A 12,773-nucleotide genomic window follows, 5' to 3' on the forward strand; every position below is an offset into this window, starting at 1 on the left:
ATCCTAAGTATAACTTACTTCCCAATATGTACACTTGGATCCAATGATAGTGGCCTCCTGGCTATTCTATGAATAAGACACTCCATCTCTTGACTATGAGCATTTTTTGGGTCATATCTCTTGTTGAAAATGCTCTCCCTCCTCTGTTCTCATTACTGACCTCTTTGGCTTATTTTATATCACAATTCAAATCCTACCTTCCACAGGAAGCCTTCTCCAACCCTTCTTAATTCTAGTGCCTTCCTTTCAAGATTATTTCCCTTTTTTCTTGTATATAGCTTGCTTTGTGTGCGTAGGTGTATATTATAAAAATAAACATGTGCATATATACAGACATATAGAAATATATACACATACATACATTTATATATACAAATATGTGTATATATATAAAAATACAGATCATCTCCCCTATTACAATAAAAGCTCCTTGAGGTAAGGGACTTCCTACCCCTTTTTGGATCCCCAGTGTCAAGTATAATGCCTAGCACTTAGTAGGTGTTTAATAATTGTTTATTGATTGATCGAATGATTATATGTGAAACCAACTTAGTAACTAATCTAAATGAATTTATTTTGATGTTCCCCCTTGGTTCTCATATTATCTTAGCTTCCATGGAAAAGGTAAATACTTATTTTATTCTGCATAGCATTTTGTAATGATTGTTATTGAGAGAGGTATAATGGTAACGATAACCTATTAAATTTTTTATTGAGCCACCTAATATGTGCTAGTCAGGAAGTAAGGACATAAGGAAGTCTAAAATGGGTTCTGTGACACAAAGGGATTTGCAATCTTACTATTTTTAAAAATCAGAATTAATTCAATTCCAATAGCTCAGCAAAAGCCCAGTTTAATCGATGGAATGTGGTATGTAACATGATAGGAGAGAATTCATTACTTTTGATTTATTGATATTAATTTAGTTTAAGATTATAACTTTCAGAGAATGTCTCAACCTGAATAAGTAGAGAAATTTTCTCAATCGGAGTTCCCCTTTTATACCAATGAAATGAGAGTTCCAGGTGGTCTATCTGGCACATTTGTCAGGTGCATTTACCATTACACACGGAGTCAGATTCTCTTCTCTGAGGGGGTCTACATAAAGGATCACACCTGACATGGATGTATTTGTTTTAACCAAAAGTCAACTCAGGGGTCTTGTACTAATAGCACCCAGATATCGAAAAGGGAAGGGGTACATAGAAATATAAATAATGAGGTGGTACAGGGATTTCCCAAATGAAGCTAGGTACTTCCAAATGCTTTGATTTTCTCCAGTGTGTTTATAGATCTGCTTTTTTGGCATTTATAAATTACAAATTATTTTGGGAGAGAAAATTTTTATCCTATCTGTTCTACATATGGATATATCTGCATGACATTTAACTTATAAACTATGAAAATCCAGGAACATGACCTGTGAATAGTAGAATACTTTGTTGTTAAGCCATTAGCATAGATAAATTTATGACTGATAAATGCTTTTAAAAATGTTGATGATCAGGGTTTCTCTGAGCTCCAGAGTCAAATACAAAATCTTTTTGGCTTTCAAAATTCTGTCTTTTGAACCCTTACCTTTCATCTTAGAATTAATCTATGTATTGGTTTCAAGGCAGAAGAGCAGAAAGGGCTAGGCAATGAGGGTTAAGTGACTTGCCCAGGGTCACACAGCTAAGAAATGTCTGAAATTCTTTATAGTCTAGTCCTTCTTACCTCTCTAATCTTCTTATACCTTACTTCCTACAATGTATTCTTTTAAAAAAAATTCTTGCCTTTTCTCTTAATATCAGTTCCAAGACAGAAGAGCAGAAGGGACTAAGCAATTGGGGTGGTGACTTAGCTAGGTCACACAACTAGGAAGTGTCTATGGCCAGATTTGAACTCAGATCCTCTGTATTACCCAACTGCCCTTTCCCCCCACATCCTTTTGAAGCTGGGTACACTGGCTTCCTGGCTATTTCCCAATAAAAGATACTCTATCTTTCAACTTAAGGCATTTTTCTGCTTGTTTCCATTTCTGGAACACTATCATTCCTCAACTTCATCTACTGGCTTCTTTGGCTGCCTTTAAGTCCCAACTAAGATCACCTTCTATACAGGAAGTCTCTTCTAACCCGTCTGAATTCTGATGCCTTCCCTCTCTTAATTGTTTCCTGTTAATCTTAAATATAGTTTGTTAGCATATATATCTATATGTATGTTTGTTTCTTTTCTGCTCCAAATTGTGAGCTCTTTGAGAAAAGGGACTGTCTTTTTTCCTTCTTTTATATCCTCAAAGCTTAGCACTATGCCTGCTTGGCACATAGCAAATACTTAATAAATGTTTATTTATTGATTGGATCATATATTTAGAGTCACAAGGGAACTTAAGAGTCATCTAGTCCACTCTAGTCATTTTATTAATGAGGTTCAGATAATTTAGGTATTTTTCTCTCCCACACTACCCAACTAATATAATATAATAATAAAATGATAATATAATAATAAAAATAAAATGGTAGATTTTCCTTAATTCTATAACCTGAAAGTATTTTATCTCTATTCAAATTTTCCTAGGTTACATTGTCTGGATCTATTCTTTATCACCTCCATTTCCCCAACTATACACATAGATGTCTGTATTATATCTCTACTGTATCACTCCATCTTTACTTCTCAAAAACAGAATGGTCAAGGATTCTAATATTTCTGTCGTGCCTTACACATATTAGATACTACATAAGTGATTGTTGAATTGAATTAAATTGAATTGGTAAAAACCCAAGAAAAATGTAGGTATAACTCTATTCTTTGATCTATGCCTCAAAAATACTCTAGTCATCAAAAATTGGATCTTTGCTATTTTAGGGAGATGATAGACTAATTGATGGTTTTAATTTCTTTTAATCTTGATTAGGCAAGACCTAACTTTCTGACACTATGGATAAATGCTATTATCTTATTTATTAGCAGTGATTTAGTGGGTTAATAAAACTGATATGGCAGCTGGTCTTATCATAACAAGTTATTGCAAGTCCCTCGAACAGCTTAATCCCATCATTTCCTTATCAGTTATCATTTGTATAATGTAAACAAAAATCAGGGCCACTAACTCTGTGTGAACATATGTTACAGGAAATGCATGTAATGATTAGAAAGGAAAAGAAATATCGTGGCACTTCCAAATTCATGAGAAAATGAAAAAAACGTTTTCAGACAACTAAAAAATTTAGTTTCAAAAACTTCATCTCTCTTTAAAAGTTCCTTGAATTAAAAAAAAAAACTTTAAAGATTTAAAAAAATTCATCCTTTCACAATCTTATTATTATTCTTTATTACCTACCTTTGTACACAAAGTTGCACATCTTCATTCTTTGCAAGGAAATGGGGACCCCTTTTGTTTAAGGAGGAATCAGTATTGTGGGGAAAAGTGCTAGATTGGACTACAGGAGATAAGGAAGCTTATTTCTTGTTTTAGTCAGAACCTCGGATAGGTCCTTTTAATACCCTGAAGTCTTAGTTTTCCCTTTCTGAAAAAAAAAAAGAGAGAGAGATTAAACTAGAAGTTTCCTAAGTTTACCATCCTGCTCTAACATTGTGACTATATGGCTAATGATTTAGACAATCTTAAATTTACTGTCCTAATTTATCCAATCTCAGGCAGAAAATCTTTTAGAATCCAGCTGGTTAATCCCAAAATTGTAGAGACATTTATCATCTCTCTTTTTAAAAATAAGAGCTGGTAATACAGAATGAAAACATTATCATACATGCTAATCTCTACCTAGAAAAACTTAAATTGTACATGCAAAGTATAGCATTGGTCTGGAGTAATGAACTAGAGAAGAAATTTATTAGTTATCTAGTAGTAAGGCAAATCCTACTTCCGGATTTGATAAGCACCAGCTCATTAACTGAAAACCAATTTGGCATTTTATTAGCATGCAGTAAATAATAATTATTATGGAATCATCTTTCCTTATTACTGGTGGCTCTTGTAAGAAGAGAAATTTTTTTTTCTAGACTACTCCAGAGCTTCAAAGACTCTGAAATTTCATTGATGTATAGAATCTCTCCAAAGGAACAGATCTCAACCCATCTATGCCTTTTCCTCAATGGCAATTCTGCTCTATTTTTCCCCATAGATCCTCTATAGAGGATCAGTACAACATCCTGAACACTGAGTACACTTTTATTTATTTAATTGTTCATCTATTTATTTATTTATGTTTGTTCATTTACTTATTATTTTTATTTATTTATTTATTATTTTTAAGCCCTTACCTTCTGCCTTAGAATCAATACTATATATATTGATTCTAACATAGAAGAGTGGTAAGGGCTAGGCAATGGGGATTAATTGTCTTGCCCAGGGCCACACATCTAGGAAATATCTGAGGCCAGATTTGAACCTAGGACATCCTATCTCTTTGCCTGACTCTCAGTCTACTGAGCCACCAGATGCACCCGCCCCAATTTACACTTTTACTATTTCCTAGGAGGAATATGATTGAAAAAAATTCTAAATTTATGTTCATGATCTTGGGCAAGTTAGTTAACATTTCTGAGCTCTAGTTTTCTGATATGGAAAATGGAGATAATAGATATTAAAATTATAAGGAACCTTGAAGATCAGTTCAATCAACCACTTCATTTTACAGGTGTGGAAATAGAGACTCAAATAGGTTAAGTGTGTTGTTCAGTGTCACAAGTGGCACAGGTAAGATTTGACCTCAGATCCTTCCAAGTTCAAAGCCAGCATGCTTTGCACTTTATCACTTAGGTTCTCATTAGTTGTACTTCAGAAATGGTTTGCCTAGATTCAGGGTGTTTTGTTGACCATGTTATTTTGATATACCATATTTTATAACTAAAACTAAGAATTATATTTGCATAATGGGATGGAATTTTAGGGTCTCTTCTTTTGCTATTATTGTGAAACATTTGTGTAATATTTTAATTAATTTTTCTTCAATTGTTTTTTATAATTCATATGTCAATCCATCTGGTCCTGGAGTTTTTTCTTCAGAAGTTCATTTATGGCTTATTCAGTTTCTTCCTCTGTAACAAGATTGTTTTAATTATCTATTTTTTTTGTCAATTTGGGTATTTTGTATTTTTATAAAATTTTTAAAAATTTAAGTTATCAGTTTTATTGGCATATAGTTGGGAAAAATAATTTCTAATATTCTGTTTCTTTAATTGTTGTAAATTCTTTTTTTCATTTTGATATTTTGAATTTTTCTTTTAACTTTTTTATCAAATTAATGATTTTTTTTGGGGGAAAAGTTCTTTGTTTTATTTATTGTTTTGAATTTTGTTAATTGCTTTAAAAATTTTAGGACATCTTTTATATTTAATTGGGTTTCTACACAATTCTTTTCATGACAAAGATATGGCATTGTTATGTCAACTGGAGAGAATCAAAACAAAAAGAGAAAATTATTGACCAATATCCACAATAAATATAGATGTAAAAATTTTATTAAAACAATAGCAAAGTAGATAAAACAGTATCCCAAGTAGATTATACACTATGACTAAGTTGGAGTTATACACTAAATACAAAATTTACTTAATATAAGGAAAACTATAAACTTAATAAAACATAGTAATAACAGATGAATAAAAATCATGATTATATCAATAGATGTAGAATAAAATATTAAAAAAAACAAGACCAGAAAACATAGTAACAAATGTATCTTTCCTTAGTTTGATAAATCATTTATTTATAAAATAAAGAGCTACCATTACATATAATAGAAACCTTTTCAATAAATTCAGGGGTTAAAGAAGGATGCCCATTGTTACCATTTCTATTTGACAATGTTAGAAATACACATAGCAATAAGTTAAGAAAGGGAAATTGAGGGAGTGACCATAAGTAAAGAAAAAATAAAACCACCACTTTTTTCCCTAGATATAAGGATAACATACTTAAAAAATTCCAGAGTCAAGTAAAAATTACATGAAATTAATAACCAGCAAATTTGTAAGATATCAACTAAATCAACACAAACATTAGCATTTCTCTATAATACCAATAACTCCTAGAAAGAAGAGATAGAGAAGTAACATTTAAAATTTTAACTATAGAGTATATTAAATACTTGTCAGTGTACTTTCCAAGATACACAAAAGAACTATAGGAATATAACTAGAAACAATTATTTTCAAAAATAAAAGTGGACATAAATGATAGAAAAATATTCATTGCTTATTGGTAAAAAGAGTCAGCATAACAAAAATAACAATAGTGCCTAAGTTGATTTACTTATTCAATGCTATACCAAGCTAACAAAGAAATATATTATGAAATTAGAAAAATAAAAAAATAATGTGGAAAGGAAAGAAAGTCAATAATATCAAGTGAAATAATATAGGAAGGAGGAGGTGGCTCAGTGATAGAAAACCACATTTGGAGATGGGAGGTCCTGGATTCATATCAAGTCTCAAACACTTCCCAGGTATCCCACTTGGACAAGTCACTTAACCCTAGTCTAGCCCTTCTCATTCTTTTGCCTTGGAACCAAAACTTAATGATTCTAAGACAGAAGATAAGATGCTTTTTTAAAAAGAGAAATAATGTAAAGAAGCAGTGACATATCTCAAACTATATTGTAAAGCTTTAATTATTGAAATAATTTCAAAAATAGTAAAAAATAGTGGAACAGATTTCATATACAACACAACAGAAGTTGTATTTAGTATCATAGTATTCAATGAAAAAAACCTATAAGGATTCACTACTAAACAAAAATTTATGGGTAAATTAGATGGTAGTGTCTGGAAGAAATTATGTTTAAACCAATACCTCATACCTTAAACAAAGATAAGCACCAAATTAGTAGATGCCCAAGTTATAAAAGGTCACAATATAAACAAGTGACTATTTGTGATTTCAGAGGACCAGTGGTGAAACCTGTTCTTCATGACAGAGAGGTGATGGAATTATGGTATAGAATGAAAGACATACACATCTATTTATCTATCTGTCTATCTATCTATCCACTACACTATATACATATTATATATAATAAATATGTATAATAAAGAAAAATGAATTCTCTCAATGGCTACATACACACATCCATATACACTGATCAACATAGCCATTGGGAGAATTCATTTTTCTTTATTGTACTGAACTTGTTTTATATATATATATATATATATATATACACACACACACACATATATATATAATACATAAATTTATCATTGAGATGCAGATAGGAGAGAGACAAAATAGATTTCCTTTTTTTTTTTAAATTTTTAAACATTATTTTATTTGGTCGTTTCCATACATTATTCACTGGAAACAAAGATCATTTTCTTTTCCTCCCCTCCCCCCCCCCACCTTTCCCTCTCCCATAGCCGACGCACGATTCCACTGGTTATCACATGTGTTCTTGACTCGAACCCATTTCCCTGTTGTTGGAATTTACATTATAGTGTTCATTTAGAGTCTCTCCTCAGTCTTATCACAAAATAGATTTCTATAATTGTAAAAGATTTTTAAAATAAGAGAGTTTGAAAAGTTACAAATTTGGAATATGACTTGCACTTTCAGATGATGTCACTGTATTATTAATCTTATTTAAATGTTTTACTTTGTTATAAGAGACTTTTCACGAATTGAGAGTAAAATGTGTTTTAAATGTTAAAACAAAACTCATTAATAAAACTTTTAATTAAAATACCCCAAAGATTAGGTTTAAAGCATAAAAAACAAAGAAGAGTAAAAACCAACCAGAAGTGAAAGACAATACATTCCTGTTGGGCATAATTTAAAGTTATAAACTGGAAATAGTTATTATATATTTATAAATTTCTAATGTATACTTATGCCAGTATAGCATACTGAGGAATCTTTCATATGTAAAGACCTTGAAGTTAGGATGTAAATTCTATTCTATTGCTATTTCTCATTTGTTCGGCTTATTTTTTTTCTTGATCAGATATAGTAGTATACTACTGGCACCTGATTTTTAGTTCATAAAAGGGAAAATTAATAGATTTTCATTAAAATACATTTTTATGATATCCATGGCTACCTGAAAAAAATCCCTACAAAGCACCTTGTGACTATAGAGTCTTATAGACAAGTAGGTTGTTATTGTTATAAAACCTGCCAATTTGTTTTCTGTTTTTCATCATGTTCATACATAATAAAACCTCTGCTTTCTGCAAGATTTTAATGATTTAATTGTGCCAGTTTTTTTTGCCTAACATTTTCTGTTATTGATAAATGATATGTTCAATACTTTGGAGTTTTCATAAGTTTAATATTTCTCACATTTTTCAACTTTCCTCCTCTATATCCTTGTTGTTTTCAAACAGACTTTCATCAAAAAAAAATAAAAGTTTATTCTTATATGTAAGCAGCTCTGAGATTTTTCTACTTTTCTATTTGCAGAAGTCATCTGTTCCAGAGGAATTGAGGTTATTTATGTCAAGGTCAAAATAATGGAGGCAAAACTACTTGGCTCTCTCTCAAATCTCAGTGTCAATTCTCAAAATTTAGTTATTTATTGTATTTATACTCTTTCATCATTCTTCTTGGTTTTTTATAATTTTCTCCTAAAATCACATAATCATATTTTTCTTTCAGGCAGCAAGTCTCATATTCATGGAGCTTTTAAACCCTTTTTTATTAGAATGACCTTACATAGGAATTGAACATGTCTATTAGAAGGAAGTTTGTCATAGCAAAAAAGAAAAAAAAAAGCATTGGATTTGGGGTTCAGGTGACCTAGACTCGTTTTGTATGTGACCTTAGTCAAATTACTTACTATCTATAGATTACAGTTTCCTTACTCTTAAATAGGTTTAGACCACCAAAATTATAAGATCTAAAATACTATGATTCAAAATTTTGATGAAAAATACAAAACAATACCATTTACTTTTTTAAATGTTTGAACAGGCCCTTCCTTTAACTACATAAACAGGTGCCCCAAGAATCCTTGTTTCCAGGTTATATATAAATTATTTTTTACAGAGAACTTTAAGAGAATATAGACAAGGGGGTTTTATATAGGAGATTGTCTGGTATTCCATGAACTTTACACTTGGCATTTTCATAATTTTTGGTTGAAGGACATGCTTATCTGTACTTTGTGTACCTTAGGGAAAGTTTCCTAAATTTGTGATTTGGAATGAATTCCATTAGTGTTTTTATTAGTCCTCAGTTGATCATCATCTTGATTTCCTTTTTCTATTCTCAAGTCCTAATTTAGTGGTTTGAATTGAATTAAATCTATGCTTCCTTGGTGGCAAGCATTGAGCATGGACATAAATGATGCCATTGTCTATTCTGATGTGATTACCTTCATCAAAGCTGCAAACAAAACCAATGCTAGCTTTTTGATGGATAGAATGATTGCTGTGATTTTAATGCATTTATTCAACTTGTCAAAGGCTTTGGGAACTTGCAGGATAAAACATACTGTGTAAATGCAAATCATTATGGTTATAATTTCTAGAGAAGGAAATTATATTGATGATACTAAAGGGTCATGGCTAAATCAATTGCTGCTTTTCTTGTTCATGCCTGAAATTTACATTAGGAATGGAAGAATTCATTATCTTTTCTTTCTTTCTTTTTTAAACCATTACCTTTCATCTTAGAATCAATGCTGTGTTTTGGTTCCAAGGCAAAAGAATGGTAAGGTCTAGGCATTGGGGGTTAAGTGACGTGCCCAAGGTCACACAGCCAGGAAGTGTGTGAAACCAAATTTGAACCCAAGACCCCCCATATCTAGGCCTGACTTTAAATCCATTGAGCCATCCAGCTGCCTCTGGAAGAACTCACTTTAAAAACTATAGGGATGAAATAGGAAATGGAAAGAATTTTAAGCTTGGAAAAGAGTCACAGATTTTGAGCATGTAAACTTGGCTTGGCTACAAAACTGAGCAAGGACCAACCTTGAATCCCTTCCATTTGTTTGACTTCATTCCTTACTAATCCTTTGGAGAGTACTATAAATTAATTTTATATATTTTATATTTTCTAAGGAAAAACCCAAAGAAATGAAATTAAACACCACATTAGATTCATTAGAACTAAAAATCCCACTTTATAATTCATTTTGAGGGACAAAAGCACCCTTCCCCCCCAAATAATAGTTTTATGTTGTTCAATATATTGAGGCAGAATGACATCTGGATAGAGGGCTCACCTTGGAGCCAAGGAAGACCTTGCTTCAAACCTTGCCTTTGACACATATCATCTGTGGCATGACCATGAGCAAGTCATTTAACTCTCTGTCCCCAGGCAACTTTCTAAAGACTGTAAATTACATATAATCATTCCTCAACAAGGAATATCAAACTGTAAAAAATGGTGAATGGTTGGGACGTAGGGAGGAGACAATGAAGGGCAATTGAGAGCTGTGTAAGAAAGAGGATGAGGGGAGACCACATAGTGTTGGAAGAACATGCTAAGTTTACCTTAGTTGATTTTACAAGTCCTGATACTTTGATAGAGTAGTATGCTTCTCTCCCTTGCACACCTATGAGGTGGTATTTTTGCTGACTTTCATACGTGGTATGTTAAAAAGTGTGACCAGAGGTGGGAAGAGATTGATGGGAGCATGGTTATGATGATTTATCTATCCAGTAGCTCATTATCATTCGGACACCTTTGTGTCAAAAGTTTTTTTCCCCCTTCTGATAACTACTTCCCTGATGTCTGCGGTTGTTGATTCTCAACAGTTACAACACTTTTCTACTCAAAACAAGCATGTCCTTATTTCATTTGAAATAATTTAATCTAATTAATTTAAAATAACTGACAACTGCTCAACCTAATGGACACCAGCTCTCATAAAATGTGTTAATGTTTTCCCACATCACATTTTATTTCTTCCTGTAAAAACAATTTTTTTGGCTAAATTTCATATGTTCTTTAAATAAAAAACAACCCTTAATTTCTGTCTTAGAATCAGTTTTAAATATTGTTTCCAAGGCAGAAGAGTAGTAAGAGCTAGATTATGGGGATTAAGTGACTTGCTCAGAGCCACACAATTAGGAAATGTTTGAAACCATATTTGAACCCAGAGCCTCCCATCTCCCAGCCTTGCTCTCTATCCACTGAGCCATCTAGTTGCCCCAACTTCATATGTTCTTTAATGAAGCAATTTGCAGTTAGTCACATTGTGTACACTTAGAATATGTTCTTATATCTTAAAGCTTTTCAGCCATGGTCCTGAGACTTCTAACTCCTTTTTTTCTTTCCTCCTTCCCTCCCTTCCTCTTTTCCTTTCTTCTTCCCTCCTTCCTTTCCTTCCTTCATTCTTTCATTGTCATGTGCACAATGTAGCCTAGCACCAGAAGTATAAGCATCCATCACTTACTTCTTTTATCTTAGGAAAGCCACAAGTGCCCTAGACCTCAGTTTCTTCATCTCTCCAGCTCTAGATCTGTGATCTCATAAACCTTTAAGTGAGACTTTTAGGAATTTCAGATACTGATTAATGAAATGATGACAGGAAAACCTAGAAATATAGTTAGCATTTACTGTATCAAATTTCTTTCTAACCTATTGGTCTCTTGCCAGGCTGTTGCTGAACTTAGCATTGCTTCTCTTTTCTCTTCCCCACCCCTACCCCAGGTATCACTATTATGGGATTGGCATCAAAGAAAGCAGTGCATATTATCACTCTGTCTACTCTGGGAAGGGTCTGACAAGGTATGTATAGTTCAGAGACATTTTCAGCTTGCTTTCATCTTTCTCCAAATAAACAAAGATACCTCCTCATCATGCTTATTTAGACATCTATACTCACTGCTATTGTGCTCCCCAAGATCCTTCTCCTTGGTACTTAAAAAGAGGAATTGCTGAGGAAGTATTTAGAAACTAACCAGTTCTTAGAAAGACATTTTTTTAAAAAAGGAGGAGGGGGAGCAGGATTCCATTTAAATGAGTATTTGCTGGCTAGTCTGGATCCTTTTATTTGGAAGATATCAGTGATAAACAAGAGGACAAATTATATTTGCCTAAGGGATAGTTAAAGCTCTACACAAGCTGCCTACAACCTCTCTTTCCAGTTTCATTGGTCATTATTCTTCTTGCACTCTATGATTCAGGCAAACTCCCAGAGAGTAAAGATTGTTTCTCTCTTCCTCTCTGTATCCCTAGCAACTAACACAGTGTCTGGAACATCACAAATACTAATAATTTATAAAATTCTTTTTCGTGTTGTTTGAGAGAGCAGTTCAGACCAATGATTATACATTAGTGTGTAGAACTTCCTTTGACCTATGTAGATCAGCGACGATTTCCCAACTTTGATTGTAAGAGAAATGCTTGAGTTGATGAGAGGTAAATTAACTTTTAAATGGTCACACCGACTATATTTGCAAGACTTACCCTGAAGACTTCTTAACCCCAAGAACCTCCCAGTTTTCCAGGTTTTTCTACCTCTCATTATTATTTATGCCTGGAGGTAAAAGATTGTTAAGACAGACAGCCAGAAGAAATTAGTGCTAGCTTATTATACTTTGAGGACTAAATAAATGTTCATTGAAACTTTTAGGGGTGGGGAATAATCAAATTCATATGGCAGCTAGCAGCACCAATGAATAATACCCATCTTCTGAAGGAGAAAACTTCCATTTGTATAGAACTCCTTAAGATTTTCAAAGAACTTGTCTCACAAGAGCATGAGATAAAAGGCAGCATGAACAGAGAGCTATTTTTAGTGCCAAGAAGACATGTGTTTGAGTTCTGCCTGGGATAATTGTGTCATTTGATACTTACCTCTTAGAATTGCCCATACCT

At 32.6% G+C, this 12,773-nt stretch overlaps 1 protein-coding gene across 1 annotated transcript in view; it reads left to right on the forward strand.

The window, feature by feature from the left end:
* The window catches only part of RFX6 (regulatory factor X6), a 69,985-nt gene that overhangs the window by 14,794 nt on the left and 42,418 nt on the right, over positions 1 to 12,773 (forward strand). The window contains exon 5 of the mRNA XM_001379577.4: positions 11,604 to 11,681. Coding sequence (XP_001379614.1) covers positions 11,604 to 11,681 — 78 coding nt within the window. The remainder of the gene's footprint in view (positions 1 to 11,603; positions 11,682 to 12,773) is intronic.

The sequence above is a fragment of the Monodelphis domestica genome, chromosome 2 (assembly GCF_027887165.1).
Source record: "Monodelphis domestica isolate mMonDom1 chromosome 2, mMonDom1.pri, whole genome shotgun sequence".
In the NCBI taxonomy this organism is placed as follows: domain Eukaryota; kingdom Metazoa; phylum Chordata; class Mammalia; order Didelphimorphia; family Didelphidae; genus Monodelphis; species Monodelphis domestica.